Source organism: Eucalyptus grandis, chromosome 5 (genome assembly GCF_016545825.1).
Source record: "Eucalyptus grandis isolate ANBG69807.140 chromosome 5, ASM1654582v1, whole genome shotgun sequence".
Taxonomy (NCBI): Eukaryota; Viridiplantae; Streptophyta; class Magnoliopsida; order Myrtales; family Myrtaceae; genus Eucalyptus; species Eucalyptus grandis.
Window position 1 is genome coordinate 34,634,682 of NC_052616.1, and position 27,153 is coordinate 34,661,834.

The window sequence follows — 27,153 nt, forward strand, 5'->3', positions numbered from 1 at the left end:
CATTAAACGGTGATTATAGTTTTGATTCCAAAATTATTAGATACCCTGAAGCACGATGTCATTGCCTTTAGGTGGCTCGTAAACAGTAATCAGCCTGTATCAAGCGTTGTGAACTTTTTCCTTCCTAAGAAATGGGGAAAGCGCAATAATACTACTTAACATTTTGTCCATTGGTCAATCAAGTTTTAATTTTTTATTCTGTTCAAATGAGCCAGTGAATATTTCAGCCAATAAAGTCCCAGTGTCGATTTTCTATTATTGAAAAAAGCCAAGTTTCTGCTCCATGAAAAGCCACATGTGATTTTTTGAACTCAAAATGCCAGTTGTAACGACTTTAGACTTAATCGACCAAAATGGAAAATCTACGGAACTCAATTTTACCAAAATGAAACGAGAAGAACTCAATAGCCCATTGATAAAATTTCTAGAACCTTTATTACACATTGAGGAGGGCAACAAGGATCCAAAAGAAAGAGCCATAACCTTACCCAAATGAAACAGGGCTTAGCAAAAGCTAAAGGCATAATTCTATCATTTGATGCCCAAAATTAGATTTTTTTTTTTTTTTTTTTTTCATGCTGGTGAATTTTAATAAATATTGGTAATTGTAAAAAAACTGCCATTAAAAAAAAAAATCGGTGACTTTTTCTTTCACATAACTTGTTAGTGACTTGCCAATAGTTTCATAAAATCACCAACTACTTGCTATAAACTGCACATTACCCATTTCATACAAACTAACAAAATTTGATTTGCGTAACTTACAGCCTCGAATTTACTAATTTTTATTTGAAATTACTAACATAATTAGAGTGACTTAGGGCGCGTTTGGTAACAATTCTGTTCCCGGGAGCCGATTCGATAAGGCGATTCTTTTTGATTCTGTTCAGGGAGCGATTCCGAGTAAAAACACGTATTTGGTAACTGTCGGAAATTTTTATTACGGAATAGAATTGCGTTTGGTACCGTATTAATTGATTACATTTCCAAATTAATTTCTTTTGATTTTTAAATAAATTTTAAATAATTTCTTTTGATTTTTAAATAAATTTTAAATAATTTCTTTACTTTTTACTTTTTCTTCTTTTTTTTTCCTTTTCTTTTCTTTTTTTCTTTTTCTTTTTCTTTTTTTCCCATTTTTCCTATTCTTCTTCTTCTTCATTTAGCCGGTCGCCGGACCGGGCCAGCCAGAGGCGAGGGCGGCGACGCTCACCGGAGCGCCACCGGCCCTCGGCGAGGTCGGCTCGTCGGCCGAGCCTCGCCGGGCCGGGCCGGCCTCGCCCGGCCTCGGCGAGGCCGGCTTGGCCACCGACGGGGCCGAGCGAGCCTCGCCGATGGCCGGGCGAGCCTCCCACCGGCAGCTGGGCGAGGCTCGACCTCGCCCGTCTGGCGAGGCCGAGCCTCGCCCAGCTGCGGCGAGGCTCGCCCGGCCCACGGCGAGGCTTGCCCGGCCCCGTCGGTGGCCGAGGTCGGCCTCGCCGGTCCGGGCGACGCCGCCCGGCCTCGGCGAGCTCGCCGGACTCGCCCCGGCCTAGCGAGCCTCCGGCGATCTCGCCGGACCGGCGGCCGGCGGCGGACCGGCGGCGGGCGGCGCGGACGGCGGCTGGCGATGGCGAATGGCAACCGAGATGATGAAAGAGAAGAACAAGGTTTTACCGTTTTGATTCTTTTTTCGATTCTCGGACGAGAATCAAATTTTTTTTATTCTCAAATCTTGTCCAAAATTGTTCAGGGAACAAAAAATTTACCAAACGCGATTCTCGTCCCAAAGGCGATTCCGGGAACAAAAAATCAGAATCTGGCCTTTGTTTGGCAAGTTGCCAAACAGGCCCTTACCATCTTTGATAATGTTAGATAATGACTTAAAAGTTTTGGATTACCAAATCTCACTTGACTACTTATCAATGTTTACTTGTTCTTTTAATTTGCCAACTTTTCTATTGGGTTCCTAGCTCTCATTTGAGTTTCTTACTTACTCATTGTTGAGATTGTCAATCTTAATTTAAGTGACTTAACAAATTTTCTTCAATTAAGTTGCCAACTAATCTTACGTTAACAATTCTCGTTTGAGTTACTTGTCAAGTTTATTCTTCTTTTAATTATCAATTTTTCTTATCTTTTGCCAAATTTTATTTATCTTTCTTAACTACACTTAGATTCACCAATTCTCTTATGGAATTACTAACTTAAACTTAACAGACATAAGAATTTTCAGGAATCATAAGATGAAGCATCTATACTTATAAGCATGTGTGTGTTATTTATTTATTTATTTTTAAATATTCATACTTAATTGTAAAGATTACTTTTCTTATAGAAAAAATGGACTCCACTCTACTTACCCATCATTAAAGTGCCACCGGACAAATTCCCAGCATTGGAAAGAGCTTTCTTCCATCTCTTCACTTTCTCAGAATCCTTCCCGAACTTAAACTCGTGCCTAGCTAGAGATCTCGATAACTCTTTCTACCCTCTCTCACTTCTCTTGGGTCCACTTTATAAAACACTGGTAGAACAATGAGGTTCTTTTGCTCCTTGGACTCTATAATCTTCGCCAACTCTTCCAAGCACCACCTTGAGGAAGCATAGTCCTCAGAGAAAACGATGATTGCGATGCACGATTCTTCAATAGCCTTCATAAGTACTGGCGATATTTGATCTCCCTTTTTCAATTCCTCACTATCTCGGAAAGTGTATACTCCATCTCGGTGTAAAGCTTGGTAAAGATGGCCAATGAAGTTGTTGCGCAAATCTGCACCTCTGAAACTCAAGAAGACGTCATAAATCTTTTTGGGTTCCAATGAAGAAGCCATCCAATCGGCAACAACTATTTGCTAAAAATTTGAGACTCTGTTTTCATGTAGTTCACCCCTAGGTAGCACCGACACGTTGCCAGAGCTTCCGAGACACGTCGACACACGCTCGGACACGCTCGGACACGTTCGGACACGCTTCGACACACGTGTCCGAAGGGTGGAGGCCGCGAGTGAAGGCGAGCCCGCGACAGCGAGAGATGGCCAGAGAAAGAGAAAAGAGTGAGGCGAGGGCCGTGAGGAGGAACTTCACGAGGGATGCACTCGCGGGGGAGGGCGGCGTCGTCGAGTGGGGCGGCGGCGGCAGCAAGGGGGAGGAGGAGTTCGCAGCGTTGTGCTGCCTCTCCACGCACAGGGACTGCGCGTTCCGCCTTCTTTTCCGATCCCTTCCACTGAAATTTTTTCTGGGTTACTCCCTTTTCCTCTCCTTCAGCGGATGCTGGTGCTTTTCTTGCGAGTCTTCGATGCTTTTGGAGATAGGCGTCGTGCGGCGGGGCGAGGAGGAGGAGAAGAAGGTGCTGTATCTTGCTAGGGTTTTGAGAACTGTGAAGGAAAATAAAAGATTAAAAAAGGGGCTTGCGTGTTGGAGGAAGGAGGAAATGACAGGAGGGAGGGGAAGGGACGGCTGTCAGGTGGTGGGGCCTGTCGACAGGAAAAAAGGGAGGGAGTTTGGGCCCGCGGGTTTTTTTTTTTTTTTTTTTGAGGGACGGGGTTTGATTTTAAAGAAATAAAAGTAAATTTGGGATAATGAAATTAAAAAAAACTTATTATAAATTTACACTAATCATTCAAAATTTATAATAAGTTTTTAATTAATTAATTATTTATAAATTAGATTGGAATTAATTAAAAATATAAAAAATATTTATTTAATATATAACATGTCTCGGTAGATCGAAATTTTTTATTTTTAAGAAATGACGTGTCGATGTGTCATGTTGTGTCATGGCACTCCGTATCGGTGCAACCTAGGTTCACCCACCCCTTGATCTTCTTGCTTATTTATTCTTTTACTAGAGGCAAAGATGCATTACCTTTTTTGGGGCAGGGTCAACAAAGAATAAAATATTCGAACTTTGGAGAACGAAGACCGCGTACAACTGTGTCACACGAGTTTCTTTGTGGCCCACAAAAGTAGGGACTAATAAAGATCACAACCAGACAAACAACTTTAGGGCAGTGGATTCTCGTGATCTCGGTCATGAAGCCAACTTTTCCTTGCTGTATAGTAATTTACCTTGTGACCACTCAAGAGATATAAAAATATTACAATTTCTTTACTTCGTTTTCTTGCCCCCATCATCTTCTTCGTAACAACCCTAGAACCCACGCTTACGAGAAAACCAAAACTTCGACAATGATTCATGTCTATTCTTTCTTGAACTGAAAATGACACGCTTCCCTATCAACAACCTCCAGTCACTAGACCGATGCCACCGCCGCCGCCGTTGTTAGCGGCCACCACTAGTCATCATTCCAATCGCCAGTCACCCAACACGTACGGTCACATCCAAATACAACCGAATCAAGCAGATAGAAGGAAAGCTAGGGACAAACCAATGAAGGAGATTAACGTTCAAGTCATCGATCTTGAGTTATTTCCTCTCCAGCAATCGCCATTGAACGGCACCAGGACCCACATGAAAATATAGAACAACAAAACAAGAAAAATCGTAGTAACTCTCAGCCACATGCAAATCTTAAGAAACAGGGTTGAAATGGGTGAATCGAAATTACCAATCATGATTTGAATCATGCTATGAACATATGAATGATTATAATCCAGAAGAAATTCCTCGAGTATGTCCGTCGTTTCATTTAAGTACTTTCACAAACATCAGACCCAAATAATCAAAACAGACTCATTAGATGCCAGTTTTCGAATAATCACAACCTTATATCTATACCTATTTCTTTACATATAAGAAGAACCGTAACAAGAGACACGATTGTAACTTTGTTCAAAACGAATATACCCCCTCGGCTAGTGAGCAAATATAAGAGTAGAGATCCTTTGAGGTGTCATGTCAATGATGAAGAGGCACATCGATAAGAGTAGAGTGAGCGGTGTTGACACCTAATTTTTGCCCAAATTATTGCATATATATTATCTAGGTATTTAAAATGGAAGATTTTTTCCCTAAAAAAAAAAATTAAAAATTAAAAAAAAAAAGATAAAAGATAAAAAAATTGGCCAGAGATAAGCTTCTGACAGCACCGGAAAATCGCAGCAAAACCTGCACACTCAACAGCTGCAGAAGTTAAAAAATTGGCTAAGTCAGAAGAGTAGGTGGGCAAAGGCTGACCAAAAATCCCTTAATTCGGGGGATAAGGTCACGGAAGAAAGGTTTTTCGAGAGAAGAGAGAGAGGAGACGGGAGGGAGAGGAGAGAGCTCGGAATCGTCCCCCAAAGAGGCCCTCAGAAGCAACTCCAGAAAAGCAAACCCAGAAATTCCAGATCAACCTTCTGAGAGAAAAGTGAGATTTTCGCAAACCTGCAGCCAAAATTAGCCAAAACCTTAAACTAGAGAGTGAAACTTCACTCAAATATCTTTCCATCCATAGGTCGCACGTCCAAAATGAAGATCGGGAAGGCCTCCTAAAGCCCCCGAAACAGTGCCCTCCTGTCGGGCCAAGAAAGTCCGAAATTTTTCTAAGTGTCGAGACTGGTTGGTCACGAGTGAGGAAAGCCAGTGTTTTTGAGAAAGTTGAGAGACAAATGAGGAAAATATTGACTTTTAACCCAGACTAGAATACATATAGTTTGGCTTGGTGTCAATTTTTCCAACAAAATACGTTTTGAAGTCTAATGTTAGAGCTCAACGAAAACCTTCGTTGTCAGTTCGTTTTTGCAGATCTCATTTCCAGTTGAAGAAGCCAACTTCCACAGGCCCCCGAGGATAATTTGTCGGTTTCATCGGCCAAGAACCACTTGAAAAAGAAACTAGGAAGAAAGGTAAGCACCCTAGGTGTATTTATTTTCGAGTTTGAGCATGTTTTGATCATGAAAATCAAGAGGAAAACCGGCCCGGAAAACTGATTTCTGAGGTTGAAATTTTTCTAAGTGTTTGAAATCTCTTCAAGAGTGTTGCATGTGTGCTTCTTGGAGAGGTCGTTTTGATGTTGTTCGGTGGGTCATTCTCTGTGATGTTTATTGCATTTGAAAGCTCATGTTACCTACTTTCATTCGGATCAAGTAATGTTTCCCTTAGATCTCGTATGTGTTAGGTGTCGGGGCTTGAATATGGGCACTCAACCTGTTTGCTTGACTTGGGTTCAAACCCAGATTTGCAAAATCAGATCAAACCCGCATATTTGATGACGATTCCAGCTTGGTTTTCGTGTGTTTTAAGCTGTGTTTTTATCTATCTTACTCCTTGCATGTTGTAGTTTAACCTTGATGTTTTAGTTCCACATAATATTGCTCATGAGTTGAGATTGAAGACCGCAAACATGGCTCGAGGAAGCTGATTGGGGCTAGTTTAATGCACACCAAGTGTTCGACAAAATGTTCAAACTAAGCTTCGATCTTGAAACGGTCGATTTGAGCTTGATTATTGTGATATTCATGTGCTGTGTTACTCCATGTTAGCATAGATCGGTTTAAGGAATTATTATTATTTTTTAAAAAAATAATTAAAAAGAGAAAAATATGAAAATTTCAAAAATATCAAAAAATGTTAGATAGCATCAAATTAGGATATAAATGACATATATGAATTTTTCCTAATTTTAAAAGGTCATTTTCCTAATTTAATGCTATTTTGGTATTTTATAACCATTTTTGTAAATAATCCATTTTGTGTATATTAAAACTATTTAAAGTAATTTCATGCATATAGAGTAATTTCATGCATATTTGAACTCTCATTTTGCTCATGGGGTCCTGTCCCGGGCGTGATAACAAGGCCATGTAATATTATTTGCCCGACTTGTATCGGGTTTACCTTTTCCGCGTTTATTTTCAAGTCATTTCAATTTCTTGGATGTTTACTTACGCGCCGCTTTTCATTATTTTGAGTGTAAATTTCTCTTCTAAATTATGTTAGGATTAGTCTAGACATTAAAAAAAAAAAAAAAAAACTACAAAAACATTTGCATGGCCACTTAGTGGTTTCATAAAGATTATAATTGGTAATCAAGATTGTATGGCCATTTAGATAAACAACTTTCCAAGTTAGTGGTACCGCAAGGGCGCTAATAGAAACATTGGCGTAAACAAGTCCCCGTTCCTAGAAATCTCTAGTTGCGTATGAATCGAGACAACACTCTCGTGTCTTGATTGGTTTCTAGCCGACCTCAATAGGCTAGTGGCGACTCCTAGAATTACATAGGTTGTTAATAACTAAAAAACGAATCCAACGTCGCACGGGGTATGGGCTTGGGAGAGCCCGTGCCTAATCTAGGGCCATTGGTCCACCTCTTTACACAAATACCCATAAACCCTCTTCTTTTTCCCCGGACGGAAAAAAAGAGGTCGTGACAAGCGGGAACTCAACAATTCAAGCTCCTAGATCTTGAAACAGAGTCAAACAGGGGAATCTCGACATGGCTTTACAGGCGAACTGGAATGCAAACCCCAGATAGAAATGGTGAGTGGCGTTCGGAAGAGTTAAAACCAACAAGATAGAGGGAGATTATTTCGCTCGCAGGATTTTTTTTTTACCTGTGGTGCAGCTAAGACGGTGAAATGATTCTCCCAAGGGCGAACTTTCGTTCGAAAAATCTCTCTGCTCTCTCTCTCTCTCTCTCTCTCTCTCTCTCTCTCTCTCTATCGGATGTGAACGACGAAAATGACCTTCCCTAAACCCGAGCGTGTAACTAGCATTTTATACAGGAATTGTGAAAACGGTTAGAGGAAATCCTCGCGGTGAAAACATGGGCTGAGTCTCTTTCATGGGCTTTTGCATGGTCACAGTTGCTCTCCATCTAAGCTCAACATGCTCCTTTCTTTTCTTTTGTTTTTATATTTATACTTACGCATAAATTCTAGATAGAAAGTCATTGAACCTTAGATTATCATGGAGGAGTACTATCGCGAGTCCGCCACCTTTCTCGGGCAACCTATTAAAAGGAAAGTTAATGGGTATACTAAGCCAAAGACTTAGCGCAAAATATCCCAAGCTTATATCAATTGTAACTTTAGGGTTTTAATTTAATCGATTTAACGTACAATTCAATTTGATTAGGAATCGTCGTTAATTTTTTTTTTTACTTGTATGAACCTGATATTCATAAATATGAGACTTACTTACGCTAGAAAAATCAAATGCACTTTCATTACATTTTATTTTTAATTCAAAAATGTTATGCAAGTGGTCTCAATCAATTTTAAACTTAGATCACTAACATAAGCTTCACAGGTCACGGGGTTACTTCGGCTTCTCATTAGATCTAGGTGCATCCATTCTTCCTGTTGAATCTCCTTTTGCCTTTGCACAACTAGGTAAGGTCTCTGAAGTCATGATCCTTTGCTCACCTCTTCTGCAAAACTGTGAGCAGTCCCGTCATCTGGCTAGGCAAGGCCTGTCACTTTGAGCAAGTTGGCCACCAGTGAGGGTCTAGTTCTAGATGGAACGATGGGTACACCATGACAGCACATTTTCTGGAGTTTTGCCATGGGCAAAGGTGCGGGTTTGTGTCAGACCTCAGTGTGGTGAGGGAGCAATCATTTTTCAATGCGTTCTTCAAGATCCTACTTGGACAATCTATGGATTAACTTTGGGAGGTGTATATAATGTCACAGTATGAGACCATTGTCGTAGAACCAACATTAGCACCAAAGCATGGCATATTAATTCAATCAATCATGTAACTATGAGACAACAATAATAGTGTATGGGGGAGTGATTTTCTTTTTCCCTCGTCTATAAATATATGAATCAATGAAATGCTGAGGAAGTATCGAAGCAAGAAAGATTATTTATGCTTCAACGTGCAGGAGCTTGTATTTTCATTGCATCTTTGCATAGATCTCTCTCTCTCTCTCTCAATCCCAAATAATTTCTCCCAGGTTTAGAAAGCCGTCTGTGAAAGCATATAACATTAAAATTTTAAAGGGGTCAAAAAAATTGGAACCAATGTTCAATCTGTTTGCAATGATTAGCATTTCTCCCAAATCACGATAATTTTGTTTTTGTTTTTCTGATTTTCAGCTAGCACGTCATCAAATCTAATGAACAAGACGTTTCTTACATGCACAAAAAAGTCAATATTGTGAAAAATCACAACGGGTTTCCAAATATATGGGAGGAGTGACAAAAACAATCCAATATTCAATAAACATGTCAAAATTGCGTATGAGCATTCTCTATCACCAAACTTTGCTAAATCAGTCGACGTGTAGGTACTAACGTAGGAATTGTCTTTTATGTGTCATGGGTTTAAAGTTTGAACAAGACCTGATCACCGTGCGGACCTAGCGGGCTCGGGCCGAAGCTACTCAAGTTCGGACTTTCCAGGGACCTTCCATAGGCCCAAGCCCGCCCGATGCAAAAACATGTGTTTCAGAAGCTTGCCCAGATACGCAACATTTATTTATATGTTTAATTGACAATAAAAAAAATGAAACATGAGTGGAAATAATTACCAGAGAATTTGTGGTGTTTTACGTTACTATGCCCGTATGTGATGTATTTCTTTTTCTTTTTCATATAAGAATTTGGCCCCTCTTTTTCTTTTAGTCTTTAAAATATTCATGCATCAAGGTAAGAAAATCGATGAAGATATTTTCACAATATTTTCGAGGGTTAGGCTTGAAAAAACAGTTTACCATTTCACTCCATGTTTTGGGCTTGATAATGTAAGAAATTCAACGACATAAAATTGATATACATAATTTAGAGATACCTATCCTTAAATAAAAAGCACGTAGCTGGTTCAGCCAAACTAATTAAAACAAATGAAATCGTACGAATTCGAGAGTAGGTCTTCCTGTCCTTCTTCTCCCTTGGACGGTCTCATTGGAAAAACAGTAAGCATATGAAATTAGGAGAGGAGAGAGGATTATAACATATTTACATAGCATATTCTAAGAGAGCCATCTAGCACAAGTCATTATTAAAATACTGACCTATATTGACCATTCTACTACGATCACTCTAACTAAGATGTGCTAAGCCCAATATAATATAATTACATGAACGAACTTAGTGATTTAGCATTGTCTCATTTAATTAACTTTATAACAATCTGTTTCACAAACTAAAATATTGTGCAATTAATGTTAACCCACATATATAAGTATTTTCAACATTCTTTCACTTGGGCAACTTTTTTTTTTTTTTTTTTTTTGGTAAGTGACTCTCTTCACTCGGGCAACGTTAATTGCAAGACATTTTCGAAAAAAAAACCAAATTTTATAAAATAACTCGAAGGCTGCTAAAACATTAAACAACCACCACCAACAAAAACAACAACATCGAACCATAGCCATCATAACCCCTCTCTCAATCAATGTCAGACAACCATGACTACAAATGCTATATGCTATTCTATCGGGATGGGTCAATGTGGTTACATAGTCGAAAATAACATTTCTTCATGTGATCCATTAATGCTATTTTAAAGTCCGGTCCTCCTTTGATTTCTGTATAAAACTGTATACTTCAAAAAAAGTCAGAGAAACTCAATTGACATTTATGCCTCATATATCTCTTATGATATTAACCTTGCGGTAATATTTTTTGTTATTTTCCTTGAAAGATATCCTTTTAGCAAAACCGTCATACCCAAGATGGCCATCCAATCTTGAGACTTCTTACTAGAATTAGTAATACCTTATACACATTTCAAAAAAAAAAAAAGAAGAAGAAGAAGATGAAAATGAATAAATATTAAACCACGTATTTATCTAATAGTTTAAGCTTTTAGAACAGTTACAATAGTCTTACAAAATCTCACATTGTATCAAAGCAAGAATTCATAAGTTTAAATCTTCTAGACCTTAGTAATGGTGCAATTGTCCCGCAAAATCTCACAAGATCAATGAACATTTGATCGAAATCAATCAACATTTACAAAATCTTCAAACGAAAAATAAATTCTCAGGTTCCCGCTATCCAATCATTAATCTTTTAGCATCGTAATGCACTTGCAAAGATTTTTCATTGTTTCTACGAGAAAGTATGCCATAAAATGATTTCAATCGATTTTCAATACCTTCTAGATGGAACCAACTATGAAACGTCAAAACATAATAACCAACATGATAATATAAGTAACTCCACTGATAAAAGCAATTCTATACAACACTTTACTATACTTGTAAAGAATGTTAAAAGAAGCAGCTGAAAACGTTAATGGTGTTGAAGCTTTTGATTTAAAAGAATGTCACAACTTACATTTTAAAATACTTTATTTTTTTACATTGGTAACCACTATTACCAATGATATGCATGAATTCCCTTTGAGAATCTTCAAATATTGACTCTTGCTATGTCGAATATTTAACATACTGCAAAACATGCAAGTTAGCAAGCCGAGCCTACTAAAAATATACCAAATGTAGGTTCGTCAAAAGGTTGAATTTAGCGATTCGCATTAAATCCAAATAATCATTAGTTCTGGTTTTGACCCAAATTCAAATTAAACCTTTTAGAAATTCAAATTAAATTTTGAGAAGTACTGCTGACTTTTAAACTTACCATATTTTTCGCAAAACATCAAACCTTTTAGAAAAGGTAGTCAGCCAACAAAGTTCCTTTCTAACAACCTGAGTTTCATTTCAAAAACATCATCCTTTATAAAGATACCATGCTATTTAGAGAAACGTATTAAATATAATTTGGTACTTGACAAGTTGTAAAGAACTTGGAGGAAGGGAGCATCAAATCGAACTCTTCCAATATTTGAAACCGCTCATATGCTGTCAGATTTTACAGAGTCGATGATTTCTTCCCCTAATTCAGAAAGCTGAATGAAGCGTCATCAATGAATACAACAAAACTATATTGCCAGTGAAACCTTGAGATCCAGAGACGCCAACTTCCTTCCCGGACATCTCCTTCCCCTCAATGTCTGCCGTCGACGCCGGCAACCATCCCCGGATCTCCATCACAGTCTCGGTTCACCACGGAACCAATTCAATTTCATTATCGGCCTCTCCATTCCCTACCAGATCACCGTTACTCACACGCAGGCCATAATCACTCAAACGCAGAGCATAGGAACAGGGACATACTTGGACCATCATTTTGAATGCCGATTCCTCTCGTCAGTGGCTATTGTGATCGAACGCAGCAAAGAAACATGCCAAATACAAAGAAGAGACGAACAGAACAGAACACGTTCAGAACCAATCTTGACGATGATGAAACATAACCCGAATTGAATCAATGCCCTAAGAAAATGATGGGCCTACATCTGCGCATCTTCAGTTCGAACAAAACCGCAATCTATTCAATGTCAGTGACTAAGAGGCATATTACCAAACACTCGGTGTTCAACAAATCGGGAAGTAAAATTACGCTGTCTCAGGCTCGAATTCACGGCCTGATTCCAAGCAAGATCAACCAGCAGCACTCCGAACCAGGCAACAACCCAATCGCGCCCAACGCGTGCTTTAATCCTAAAAGAAAGAACGTCGATCTCGATAGCAAGGATAATAATAGATATTACCTGGCCCGTGACGTTTGCATTGCGACGAACGCTCGAATCGGCAACAGGACCTTTCGCGATTCAACCGACGAACGAAATCCTGGCATCGCAGAGGATTCCAACCTTCGAATCAGCTCGGCCAAGAACAGAGCCAAATCGGTACCAACGCGAGTCCGGCTCATTAGCCAACGCAGCTGAGATCAGGAACGGCGGCGAACGGCGGCGGACGGCGGCGACGGAACAGTAGCTTGATCAGCTTCAGCCCCATCAGCCGATGCTCTTTATCTCCTCGAACCGAAATCTGTTAATCTCTCAGTGACGTGACGTGCTCCTCCCATGCCGTTACAGAGAATCTCTCGTCTCCAGCCACGCAACATCTTCTAGAACCTTCTCTTGAGGTCTTGCTTGCGTCACCTCACCCTTCTATTCATCCGTATTTTTTAAAAATAAAATTCCCCATCTCATTCTTTATTACGGTACAAAAAGTACAATTTGATCTCATATGACTTTCGAGTTTCCTTAGATTTTTGCCAATTATGGTGCATGTATGCCTGCCTTTTAATTTTAAGCCAAGCCGGGGGCCCTCTTGATTTCCCCACAAAACATTGAAGAAAAATTATTCGCGTTTTGCTTCCGGAAAAAGGAAATTTGCCTTTCCGTTAAAACCAAAAGATCGACGTCGGTAATTGTCAATTGGGAGGGTGCATTAACGGAAAAAATAAATAAAAAATAAAAAATCACGCGGACTATTTCCCTACCGAAGCATGGTTGTTATGGCCAAGTCAATACTTTGGTTCTTAATTGTTTTGGTCCCTTTGATAGTAAATGCTTTGCTATCAAATAAATGATGTAATAATATGATCAAGGGACAATGTGGTGACTTCCTAACTAGTTTTCGAAGCAAGACCTTGGCAGATATGCCCTCATACATGAGAACACTATTGTTAAAGCTTCTAGTGACGAAGTTCCAGCTGTTAGAAAAGAATTTCAATGGAAAATGAATAGAGACCTGTGTTCCAACACTAATTATAGATTTCTTGGTCCTAAGTTATAAACGAAATTGATGAGACTATATCATTGAAAGTAATGTTTTGATATCAGGTTGCCAATGAGTAGGAGCTGCATTGGAAAAAACATGGATGTGCCCCCGAAATAATAATATTAAAAAATCAATTACAAATTTTTTTACATGTATTCTTAAATATAAAGATAGATACATGTCTTAATGATACCTTTTCTTATGAATAGCTTTCATTGGACCTCAAAGATGGTTGGGTATTGTTTACACAAAAAATAATCGATTCATGAGTACAAACAATTAGCACGTGAGCACAAACAGTCATGTGAAAAACAAGCTAACGTCATCACGCATGAGACATCTTATTGATGACTGTAGGAGTTAATATTTGGCGATCGACATCGACTCACTTTGATGGCACATGTTCAATTGTCAATATATGAAGATGAACAACAAAGTTATGAATGCTGGCATGAATACCGACGAATAAAGAGCAGCATACCATCATAGTTCTTCGGAGGATTGAAAAGCACAGGATTATGGTGATTGATTCGAGTCAAGACATTAGATTGACCGACGGGTCTTCGACTGAGAAGCGTTAAAGTGCAATTGTAGGATTCACAATTGACAAAGCAATTAAAAATCAAAGTGGGCATGCTGTTTCGGAGGGAAAGGTTGCTACTTTCGAAACAAGTTCATGGAGTGAGGAGCACGCACCTTCAGATGGGATAACTGTCTAAAAGTCAGGAGATCGTGAAAGCTTGAATACATAACTCTCGGAAATAAAGGAAGGTGAAGTTAATCGGTGGAAATCGTTCGAGAGAAATACAACTATTGGAGAACCTATTGAGGGTACTTATCCCATAACTTCGAATTGAATTACCAAGCAACACTTGTTATTGAAATTTCACTAACACTGTTAGCTATGTTTGATTGTTCAAATTTCTAACTAAGATAGGAATGGATAAGATAATATATGAAATCCAAAAATTTTATTATATTCTATCCAATGCTTGGTGACCACAGTCAGATATATTCACATCATATTATAACATTATTTGGTATAAATGGCATATTAGTATAAATGAATAAAAATTTTACAAATAGAGATGATAAAAGTCTCTCGCGACACTTTTGCCTACTTCATTTTTATTTGCTTATTTTATTTTATTTTTCTCTCTTTTTTAGTTAATTTATTTGTTATTTCTTTCTTCCCCTTCCCTCACTCTCTAATAAAATTTTATTAAATAGTAAACTATACCGATATACCTAAAATTCTAAAATACCAAAAATATGTAATAAACACGTTGAATCTATATTCTAAAATAGAATTAAATTCGAATATATAAATAAAAATAAGATTAAATTAAAATAACTAATTTTTTATTTTTATTTTGAATTTCTTATATTAGAATTCAAGTATTATTATATTGAAATATATTTTTAATTTTGTTGATTTTATTAATTTAAGAAGTTTATTATTCGAAAAAAATAACTTTTCTAATATGAATGTTAGGACTCCTGTCCATCATTATCTCACCTCCATTATGAGATAATTTTATCTAGTTTATATCTCTCTTATATCCGACTTTATCTTATTTTGAGTAAGCATTAAATGTAGGATAAAATAATCTATTATGAATTTTATCATGACTACCAAACGCAGCCTTAGTGTATTTGTTTCTCTAACAGTAACACCCCAATTACATCACCATCAAAATCATGGGACATTTGAGTCACCAAGGACCTTGAGGGCTAGCTAAATGTTAGTGTATTTGTTTCTCTTTGCTGGTTGAGATTGTCCATAAGGTTTTGGAGAGACATCAAGAGATATTATACTTTGAGACACTAGGAACTTAGGGTTGGGCCCACAACCTCAACACCCTAGTCCAAGGACCCCATGCCAGCCTCATGGACGCTTAAACCCATATCCTCGGTGGTTGATTAGGACCTTGACACTAGCAGGCTAGACCAATTGGTCAATCAAAGATTCTATTTAGGTACGGATGGATTCTTCTGTCACTATTGTTGACATTGTCTTGCTCCATTCCTCTAACTGTATCGATATATAATTACAAAGTAATCTAATTTATTATCCTCAAATGGTAGCCATTTGGATTACTAAAAGTTCATGAAAGAGCTTCTACCATTGTGGAAGTGGCTTTCTAGAACTCTTCTTATTTTTTACAATTTTCCTAATTGCATCAAGGATTACTCTATATTTTAGGTAAGAAATTTTTCCATTCTCTTCCTTGCCCGTTTCTCTTCTCATTTGCCTATATTATTGATTAATACTTAATATTTCCTAATTAACATCCAAACAAACCCTACAGAAACGCATCAAATATAGGAAGCTGCTCGCTTTTTCTTCCTCATCGAGTATAGTATGAGAGCATATATCTCTTCTTTCAAGGAGCTCTTCTCGAAATCAAGAGCGATAACACTAAGCCAGATATGTTTATTCAAAAGTTCATTGTCATGGACTCATGGTGGCCTTCAATTACTTTTGCATTTTTTAGTATTTGCTTTGTACGAGGGTTTAGATTTTCTGAACAAATACAAGTACTTCCCTCTTTGCAATTGTTATTGTAGGCATTGGCCTTTTGGAATTGCAATCACATTCCAGATCATTCATGCAAACCAAACATTCATATAGGCAGGTGGACCCTAACCTAAAGCACGCGGACGGTGAAAGAGAGGGAGAGAGAGTGAGAGTGTAGCGGTTTGCGAACGAGAAGAGTTTGCGAGTTTGTCGAATTAGGAGATGCGTGACAGCCGTATACAGTAGTAGACTCTTTGGGGATTTTTCAAATTGTCCTTTCACAAATTTCTCAAAATTTTATTTTATTTTCTTCAATTTCATTTTATTATTGGATTGATGTGTTGTCTACTACTCAACGGCAAAAGAGAGAAAACAATACAGAAAAGCTCAGGTATTTGCTTCCTAAAAATGAGGAACAAAACAAGGGGGAGGTTACGGGCTACATTACGATAAATTCATGAAATTGAAATAATTGGACTTATTTAGAACTGCATTTCTAGAATTTCATTGAGTAATTTTTACAGAGACCTAGAATTGTGTATTGTATTTCATAGAGTAATCTAACCATGCCTAGTTAGATGCCAATTGACTCTTGTGGCAGAAGCTCTAGCTATGCGCGAAGCCCTCTCTCGGATGAAGCCTCGTCAACTGAATCAATAATCCCTTATTTGTTCTCGGAGGTATAAAGAATGTTTGGCTACACAATCATCATATTGGATCAATTCCAACGTCCTCTATAATCCTAGTCAAAATGTCGATGTGCTTAAAAAAAGACTAGGGGATTGGATACTTTTGTGAGATTATTGGTTGTACGAAATTGCATGTTTTAATTCACTCATTCACGCTTATTTTTATTGATTGTGTCATCTCCGTTATACTCACAAATTATATCTCCTCAATCATGCCATCTCATGATGCTACATAAATGTTTTGATACAAGAACAACTTATATTTCTATGATGATTCATGGCAATCATGTTAGTATGACTTAATCTAAGGGGAAAAGAACTATATTTGGTAATCACCATATTTTGGGAGCTCTTTTGACGAAGATATCACGTTTTGTACCAAAAGAAGCAACCGGGGTGCTAATGAAGTTTGATTGACAGATAACAAAGGCAAAATTCGAGATGAAGTCTCAACAAATTAACATTCCCTATCCACAACGGCCCCAACTAATTGACTACCATTCGTTTGAAAAGTTCCGCGCATCTTCATGGATTTTCGATAATTAAAAAAGAAAGAAAAAGAGAAATATATGAGAGCCACTTGCGCTAACCAGTTTGGGTTGGGGCCTAGTACAACCCCTTTTTACTCGGGTCGCTTGGCCCTATTCAAGCCCAACTCTTTTTTATTTATACAAACAACGACTAATGATCACTATTAGCAATGGCTATTAGGCCGAGGTTAGGCCGGCATGACTCAGCCCGGATGATCCAAGGGAAGAACTGTTGACCTTTGAGGGAGCCCATGATCCAAGGGAAAGATTCAATCAAGCAAGCAAATGACTTCGAGTCCAGAGTGCCGAGGGCATCACTGATTGAGGAGAATATCATTAACCGAAGAGTTTCAAGACACAATTGGTAGAGGAGGTGGCTAAGTTAGCTAAGCTTGCCTTGAAGCTTCCAAGAGTCTAGGGTTTCTTATAATTAAATGGGGTCAGGTGGTTAGACTTTTATTGTTAGATGGAGGCCAAATATGCAATTATAAGTTGATGACCTGTTCTATATAGAGAGGTCTTCTTTCATGATCGTGCAAATGCAACATAGCAAAAATTACCAAATTAGTCGTAAACATATTATACGGATATCAATTTAGCCCTAAACTTTTTAATTTCGTCAATTTAATTCTAAATTTTTGCGCAAATTCCAATGTATTTCTTTTGTTCAATTGCCGCTGAAAATTGCTAACTTAACATCTAGTTATCGTCAATTGTTCTATATATCACAATAGACAATTTGATCTAAATTCCAATGTATTTCTTCATTTTTTTTTCCCTCATTTTTCTTATCTTTTTGTTTTGTTCTGTTTTGTTTTTTTTTTTTTTTCTTAAGTTACTGTTCACCTTCTCCATTGGAAAGGATTTGTGTTTTCTTCAAGATATGTTGCCGCCACTGGTCAATGCCGCCACAAGCCGACACCGCCATTCACAATGACTTCCTCTCTTTGTACAGTAGAAGCACCATTGCAATGTCAGCCCTCTTTAATTTTCAGTCTTTGAACGTCGGGAGCTATCGGACCTCTAAGCCATTGACATCCATTAATGGAGGCACTCGAGCGACCTCAAATTCGGTTGTGACACCATATGTGAGGGACATGACCTCAAGTGAGCGGTCGCACCTTAATCACAGGAGGCGAGCTCCATTAACGGAGGTCAACCAGAGAGAGATATGACGACGGCTTCTATATGATGGTGATTATCATCATTCTCCTTAAAATTACACAAAAAAGTTAGGTATTTATTATAATAGAATCGTAGAATGTTAACTTATTAAGCACATTAATCAATAAGTAAAGTCACAAAATCTAATTTACATTTACTAAAACACTTTACACAAGACACGTTCAGACTGTCCACTAAACTATATATATAAATTAATTATATTATATTACTTTATTTTTCAAAATTAGCTAAGCGGTTACTAATTTGACTGTGGGCCCCATATGATTAATGTGTCAATATTTACATGCCATCTGCACGCATTATGTCAATATTTACATGCCATCTGCACGCATTTCTCCCAAAAGTAGACCGGCGCTCATCCAAGGTCTCGTTATCTTCTATGCATTTCCTTTTGATGGATAAATGGCTGTTGACGTCGGCTTCTTGTCGGTCGATCGCACTCATACATGATAGATTATCCATTTTTCTAACATTAGCCCAAATTTATAAGAATATATAACAGATTTTGGGTCTTGCAAGCACATGTTTTGGTATTTCTAGAGTTTTATTAGAATTGATTATGATATAATCATTACCACTTAAAAGAGAGAACCCAAATTTTGACTTCTTATTACCAGAAGAAAAGAGGCATCAACCTATCATGGTCACCATGCGACCTATCAAATCACTGATTTTCTCACAATAATATGAAAGTTAAAGTCGACAACGATCAAGACATCAATAGACTCATCAATAGTATAACTTCAAGTATTTAGGACATAATTGGTATAACTAGGAAACTTGAATCCAGTGAAAATCCATGCGAAAACACATGCATATCCTTTGCCTCTTCTATCATGGTTAGGGATCACATAGGACATGGTCCAGAACTATAAATCTCAGAAGTATCAATAGCATGCCTAGAATTATTTCAAAGTTAGAAAAACTCAAATCAAACTCCATCACAGAATATATAGATGACAAAAATTAACCTCACAAAACTGATGCCTACACAGGTTTATGCCGTAAAATTATCTAAACAATCTGACAATCATGTTCAAGCATGAAATCGCTTGTGATCACATCTGCAACCCTCCGTAAACACACGAACATCTGGACGAACATCTGATCTGGACATGCATCACACTTCCTTCCTCAGATTCCTTGATGAAATTCTGTCATTAGAAAAGCAGTAAATGGCACATGCATTGTCTATCAAAGTGCATTGAATCATAAGAAGACATTTTGTTGGATGCTAATAACATTCACACGGGTCTCTACACTTAAAGGGCTGTTTCTAAAATGTTTTAACACCTTGAGACAATAATTAACACTAGTTGTTTCTGCCATATCACAAACTAGAGAGAATCTTACTATGCTAAAACCAGCACCAACAATGTCTCATCCAGATTTGCACTTCATCACAAAACTATAGTTCAAAAGTTATGTTGCTAAGCTCAAGAATGGGAACTACCTTGAAGTGAAAGTTTGACCTAGCTTATAGTCAAATGAACAGCTTAACTAACTGGAATAAGAACAATGAACAATATGATCAGAATAAACCAAGAAGCAGGAATGAAGAGCACTGACTTAGCTTCTTCCTCATTGTGATTGACTACAATCATATGAGGAAATCTGCAGCTATAGGTATACTCGATCTTAACATGAGCATCATATCAAACTGTCACAGCAAGAAACATTGCCACAGCACCCTGATCAGACACAACCTATGTTAAAAAGGTCACACCTTGTAGACACTAGTTAAATGCATGAATAACTGATATAATCATTCGATATGCAGCAGAGATGCATCATATTAGTATGCCTGATGTACATAAAGTTCATAAAAGAAAGGAATCATAAGTTCAAAGGTCTTACCTAATTGTGCAAAGGCATGAGAGTGTTCAACAGGATGAATCAATGCAGGCATATCCAATGAGAAGCATGATTTACCCATCGTGACCTGAGGCTTTGGAGCTAAAAACCAAATATTAGCATTCAGCATATCTATAAGATACTTAAACAAATCATAGATTCCACAATGTCATTAACAGAAAATGGATGGAAAAGAAGGGAAATAAAGGCGAAGAGAAATGATATTCTTGGAAAAGGGTTCTACAAAACAGAGAAGAAACATGAACCAAATTGATTTTATCATTACAAAGACATTATTACAAGGCCATGTTTTCTGTATGCAATGAGTTTCCAAAGCGTACTAATTATCTCGGATGCATGTAAAGATTATGATCTGATCAGTTTTTAAAATATTTGCAATTGAAGAGCTCTTATTGAAGAATTGCTATATATGTATAGAATCCATGATAGGGATCAAGGAAGAAGATATTTCTCTCAAACGAGTCTAATCAAAGAGTTCTCAGCTATTAAGATACTAAACTCCGTCTTTTTCCTTAACCGAGGACATGATGTCCCATTTCTCAAATGACAATCTGGCTGAATACCCAGTCTACAGGAAAGCTACATGTGATAAATAGGGCATCTGAAAATTGGCAAAAAGAGAGATGGGGCATCTAAAACCCCTTTTGTTTCCTTGGCAAATTCTACACATATTCATAGCAATCATTAAATGGCTGAACACTCTTAGCTTCGGTCTGGATAAGTGTACTTACCATCTCAAAATAAACACCTTCTACTTGATGGATGCTTGCAATTTCATTAACCCTTTGTCATTACATGACATTCCACTGGGCCAGCTTTATTTATCTGGGATGCAAGGATAAAGAAACATATCTTTACTGCAGCAAACGATCTAGAGAGAGAGAGAGACAGACGGAGACAGCATGGACGCATGACGAGTTGTTCAGCATAATATGCAATCACTGAGAGGCCCAGCAACAATTCTTTCCAGCTATTTGAGAGAATTGGTCAAACAGTACAAATAGAAAGAGGCTTCCCGTTTTCTTTTTAATCACTATGGAAGAGGATGAGTGAGAGGAAGACCAAAGTATTTGAGTTTAAAAGAGAACTTATTCCGAGGAAGGGTCTTTCAGGACGATGTTGCTAGCGGACACACTTTGCTCAACTTTATTGATAGAAAAGGTAAACTTTGGTTTGAAAAATAGATTTGCTTTACTATGTTCATAGAAGCCTCTTAAAAGTGTAATTAATAATGGGTCCATTGAAAAAGAACTATCATTTTCCTCAAGTTATCTCACGTAAATAGGTGCTAACAGCAGTATTATAACATTCTTTCAAACAGACAATTCAATTAATTAAAATGGTTGATTGCCATTCATACCATTAGAGTTTCCTTGTTCATAAAAATCTCACAGAAGAGAAATTGCTTCTGATGCCATTATACCTCCACATCGTTTGAAACCCTTTGATCCAGAATTCCCATTACTGCAAGAGAAACAAGAAAAAGTTGGAAACATTCATAAATTGGGTAGACACTTGAAAGGGGGAACATAGATGAAATTTCTATGGAAACCAGCCAATATTTCCGATGAAATAATTAGGGCTAGTTTTTTAGTTCCAAAGGGAGGATTTTGAGCTAGGCAGTCCTTTTATCTGCAAGAGAGTCCTCTTGCTTGATGTTGTATTCAGAAAGGCAATTAGCTAGTTCATGTTTCCCACAATACTTTTGACTCATAATCAAATTACTAAGAGCAGCATTTACTATAAATTTCAAGCCCCCAAAGTCAGAGTTTTCATGGTTTGTTTTTTCCCTAAATTTTTTATTAAACGCGTCCTTCAGAAAATCTCTTGCTTCTTCCCCCTGGAACTAAGCTTGTTCTTTCAAATCTAATCCTTAAACAAAAAAACAATGTCTGCGATCTACATTAGCTACTTTTGTACTGCTCGATCACAATGGACCAGATCCTGTTTTGCTGCGTTTTAACTTTTATGTCAACAAAGTCTTGAGGGAAAAATTGGTGACTTCTGAAGAAGCTTCAAACAAGAAATGTTAGATCATGGCAGCATCAGACAGATGAAAAATTATACTGGAAACACGAGCCATACACCACAATCTAGCAGACACATGCTCTCATTTATGCAAGAAGGAAAAGAGATTTCTTTATCAAGTACATTTCCCAGGGCATATCAGAAAGCATAATTTCCTCATAGTTAAAATATCATATTTCCTTGAAGATACTATATCTTGATATCAATAAAGACATCAAAGAATCTCACTGCACTCAAAAAGTAGGACTTCCCTGAACTGTATAGGGAAAATAAAAAGAATACAGAAATTTCAAACAAGTCACAAAGAATTTAAGAAAAAGGAAATAAAGTGGGGAAAAAAGGAATTAATATAAACTTGACTTCTTGACGCTTCTGGAAACTCCAATTTCTTCCATTCAGAGAAGGCAAAGGACAGAAAAAAGATGGAAAATCAGTTCCACAAACCTCCATTTATTTTCATTGTGCACGGTTCACATGTCCCATATAGAGAGCATACTGAAAACTTCTCCGCAACTTCTGCAGCCAATAATCCAGTCCTTTGCCACTATTCAAGAACAATATCAAGAGCTTCCATCTCTGCATGTCTTGTTGCCTTTGAAAGAACAAGGAGAAAACAACGCAACCATATCAAACTTAGGAGCTTTGTCAGAGAGACAATTGCCCTTAGCATAGTTTCAACATAAATTCAGAAAATGCAGTCCATAAGAAATGTGTTCTCCTTTAAGCTAACTGATCGAAAGTATATATGAGATTGATCAAGGCATACACTACGTGAATTCAACAAGTTTTGCTTGCTTGAAGTTGCTGCAAATCTTACATGGAAAAAGAGGCTTTTTATTGGATTGGCCACCTCCAACTTTTCTAACAGTATTTTCATATATACCCCTGTAGCAAGGAACCTCTTTTTTCTTATTATGCTCCACAAGATACTAAAAGGGCCAGATAATCTTCGCATCAACTATTCATTACTGTCCACAAAGCCATTTATAGCAGTGTACCGTCACCACATAACTATCAAAGATTACAGCAATAGACTATTACATAAGAGATGATCTTTACCAGAAACCAGGCTTAAACTATGTGTAAATATGGTCATTGTATGAAGAAATGTCCCAAGGAGCAGGTTCTTACATCTCAAAAGGCAATACAATGCTCACAGCGCATTTTTATACCAAATAAGTATACCTATAGTCTAGCTGACATAAGGTCTACAAAAACAATGGTAGGAACTTCACAAAATCAAATAAAGACTGTAATATTGTTCCAGACAGAGAAAAATGGCAAATGAAAAGCATGAAACATTAGGCATAATAAAGCAAGATTTTAGTTATTGTTACTTGTTAGCAGTATATTTTATGAAAGATTAATGGGAACATCACCCCTTATAGCCTAATAATGCATAAAGAAATCCACTCATTAACAGATTTGGTCCAATATATGTTTTATCATCTATTAGAGAAATACTTAAGAGAGAAACATGAAATGATCAACAATAAACTACGAGTGGATAATTTGAGGGTATCGATCCGAGCAATAACAAAGTGCTGCTTGGCCAAAACTTAAAGAAAGGGTGGGAAATACCGATAATCATACATTTTGTGTCTCACTAGCCGGGTTTCTTCTTGCTGCAATAAAGTTCCCATCCTCAACAATCACACAGTTGTTCAATCAAAATATTACACAAATAAAGCACAATCTGAAATCATTCACCAATTAAGACTGAAATACCAATCATCGTAATTGGCAAATAACGTAAAATATCTGAAATGCACCTGTTTACCAAAAACCAGTTTCTTACCCAGCTGGAACTTCAAGGCTGTCCAAAGCAAGTTTCGCCTTGTATAAGAAAATCAAATAGGTCTTGTTACTGTTTGGAGAAAACAATATGAGGATAAGAATTAGAAATTATCTCATGAATGCATGCATGCATACAGGCAATTCAAGAGAAAATCAGCATCAAGTTGCCAGCAGTAGATATATTTCATTATCAATATGCAGCTACTTATGGATGAATGCATGTCTCATGGCTATATTGTTTAATATCTTGCAAGTCTTCTATGATATTCTGGTCACAAACTTCCAGAAATGATTGTCACTGCTCACTCAACCTCTAATTCAGATGCAAATCCCACCTTCTGTTGATATAGCTCTAATGACACTAAAGCGAGAACAGCAACTAATTTGAGAAACTACACGTTGTTCATTCCAGCATGAATCATTGGTTCCTCGGAAGCTTATGTTTCATTATTAGGTTTTCAAAAATTCAAGAAGCTTACAGGAGTTTTAGCTTCAAGGTCATTTTCCTTCATAAAAGCTGTGGCGGATAAGGATAAAAAGGTAACCCTAAACTGTTGCAGAGGCATCAAAAATCAGAATTCACAATCAGCTTCCCCTGCTTTTGCCTCTATTCTACTGAATAACTAATAATGTAAACTCCGTATTTCTCGTGATTTTTCTTTTTCATATACAAAGGCCACAGGACTAAAGAAAATAAGCACCTAACCAGTTATTCATGAGCACAAGCAATGTTCCTATTACTCTCACGCTCCAAGTAGATACGGTTTTCAATTCTTTCTAGTTGCCAAAGTCAATAAGTGGTAAGAGGACTCTGACTGTCGATCAACCTTTCCTCGTGGCTTGACATCTCACTTCTTATTCCTCTATGGCTATGCCTCTTCAAGTACCTCATAAAATTTGGCGACAGAGTCCTACTTCAGTGGTCGAAGTGTCTCACAATTCAGCACATTTTTATGATATGTACATACTATACATCTACATTTCCCAGACACCTCAAAAGCACCCAAATCCCTCTCTCTCTCTCTCTCTCTCTCTCTCTAGAAAGAAAGAAAGAATCGTCATACCTTCTAGGGATTGTCCCTGATTTTGCAGCGTGCACCGTCGCTTACCATTGAATTCACTACCAAGCATCCACAGACTAAACTTCCGAAGAGAACACTCATTCAGCGCCTCCCAAACAAATTCAACGACGCATTCTTCATGTTCCCGCGCAACTCCAGCACCAAACGAATCGAATTCAAAATCCAGCTCAAGTATTGCATCGACTCGATACAATCTGGATGTGCCAGGTGTTACCCGATCTATATAGCAAGCCGCACGAAGCCAGGAACCTCAGGAGAGAATCGTTCCCCTGAAGAAGCTACGCCACCGGTTCCCATGGCGTCGGTCGGCAGCGGCGGTAGTCCATCGCCTCCGCTCGTTGGCCCCCGTCGCCCGTCGGTTCGCTAAGGACTTCTTCTGTGGGTCGCCTCCGCTTGCCAAGCGGCGATCTTGCATTTGTCAGAGATCGCCAGTGTCCGACGGAAGATGATGGAGCTAGAAGTTTGGGTAGGGCGGAGAAAAGAGGATTTAGCCAAAAGGAAGAACTACAAACAAAGAAAAGAGATAAAAAGAGAAGGCAGAATTACAGAATTTTATTTATAATTTTTTTTTTCTGGGGAGAAAGGAAAACGAGAAGGAACGAGAAGAAAGAAGGCATTGTAATGAAGATCAGCGGGAGTTCACTCACCGGACGAATTACATCCTTAGAAAGTCTCCATATTCTTCCAACCAAAGCTTGTACTTTTTGTTCCCCAGGCTGCGCGGGTCTCCAGGAAGAAAGCATCCAGGACAAAAAGTCTCGCGATCTCTCATGTCTATGGCTTTACCATGCTTGTAAGAACTCGGTGGACAATCTAGATCAAATTCGATCAGTCTGTTTTCGAGCATATGTGAACTCTCTTGCAAGTGTTTTAGCTGATCCATTTCGATTGGGTTGTCTCCATGCACATGTGAACTCTCGACTTCTGGATCTGTTGAGTCATGACCAATCTCGTAAAGGAAAGCTGGATCAATTAACTTATTGTCTCGGAGCGTAGCTTTTAAATCGTCCTCTAATTGCTTGCATATTATTCGAATTCCCCACTTTTTCACGCCCTGACCCATGCTCTCTAATTTAAGGTTGAATTGTGCATAACTCCCATCAATTTGATCAAAATGGACTGCTCTCCATAAGTCAGATGGTGCAAAATAGTTTATGAGGATGCCACCTGGATCCGATCTGTAGACCCCTGTTATGTAGCTACCGTAGTGTTTGCCATTAAAATATGGGTGAAAGCAAAGATTGCAATAATCGCCTTCATTGTTACATACGCCGTAGAAAATCAATCCAAGAAACTTGTCATATAAGTCCTTTGAAGCCATGAAAGATACAAAACCATCTTCAACTGGTTGAAGCCACTTTGGCATCTCTCCTTTAGGGAGAACAAAAGTAGTGCAAGGAAATCTCTGTTACAAAAATAGATCGTTAGAAAGCACCTTAGACGAATTCAATTTGAGTTTAGTAAGTAATCCTAGTGAATAAAGAGTTCTGTAAATGAGCAGGGATCCATTGATCTCAGCTTTCATTAAGATAGAAGTCTCATGTGATAAAAATCATTTCCATAAAAACTATGCTAGCCACCTTCACTACGTAAATATTAGTGTAGGATCACTTTATATTCATTTGGTTTTCTCAAACCTGTGATTTTGCATTTTCAGCTATTGCAATATAAAAGCACATATTGTTTTGAACATATTCTCCACACTGATATGTGTGCGCACGAGAGAGAGAATCTGACCTTGGCAATTAAAGCAGTGTCAACCATGGTCAATCCTCGATGGACCCACTGATCAATTGAAGTTAAATGTCCATTTGTTTGTAGAGATTCGCACCCATTCGCGAGCAGTAAATTTAAAAATGGCGGAAGCTTGGGAATCTCTTGTAATTGATGGCAATAACTAATTGACAATTCAACCAAACGATCACGCTTACTAATGGATATAGGGAGACTAGTAATATTGTTCCCCGACAGAATTAAGTTTTCCAACAGGGAAAACA

At 37.9% G+C, this 27,153-nt stretch overlaps 1 protein-coding gene, 1 long non-coding RNA gene and 1 other non-coding gene across 17 annotated transcripts; all 3 read right to left on the minus strand.

Moving 5' to 3' along the window:
* Nucleotides 1-2,444: 2,444 nt before the first annotated feature.
* On the minus strand, nucleotides 2,445-2,813 carry LOC120293858 (toll/interleukin-1 receptor-like protein). The gene has a single exon (XM_039313631.1). It carries the CDS (start codon nucleotides 2,811-2,813, stop codon nucleotides 2,445-2,447), a length of 369 nt encoding a protein of 122 aa, XP_039169565.1.
* Nucleotides 2,814-11,598: 8,785 nt separating this feature from the next.
* Nucleotides 11,599-12,833, minus strand: LOC120293131. Of its 2 annotated transcripts, none has more exons than XR_005550823.1 (2): nucleotides 12,175-12,833; nucleotides 11,599-12,034 (listed from the first exon to the last, which is right to left on the minus strand). It is a non-coding gene; the product is annotated as an uncharacterized LOC120293131 (long non-coding RNA). The 2 variants fall into 2 exon arrangements; XR_005550824.1 differs by having other exon boundaries at nucleotides 12,432-12,818.
* Nucleotides 12,834-19,279: 6,446 nt separating this feature from the next.
* Nucleotides 19,280-27,141, minus strand: LOC104444766. Of its 14 annotated transcripts, none has more exons than XR_005550820.1 (10): nucleotides 26,894-27,141; nucleotides 25,804-26,561; nucleotides 25,371-25,660; nucleotides 24,076-24,113; nucleotides 23,095-23,162; nucleotides 22,722-22,869; nucleotides 21,610-21,713; nucleotides 20,981-21,074; nucleotides 20,232-20,330; nucleotides 19,280-19,528 (listed from the first exon to the last, which is right to left on the minus strand). It is a non-coding gene; the product is annotated as an uncharacterized LOC104444766 (transcript). The 14 variants fall into 14 exon arrangements; XR_005550814.1 differs by having other exon boundaries at nucleotides 25,139-25,660; XR_005550812.1 differs by having other exon boundaries at nucleotides 24,050-24,113; nucleotides 25,139-25,660.
* Between the last annotated feature and the right edge of the window lie 12 nt (nucleotides 27,142-27,153).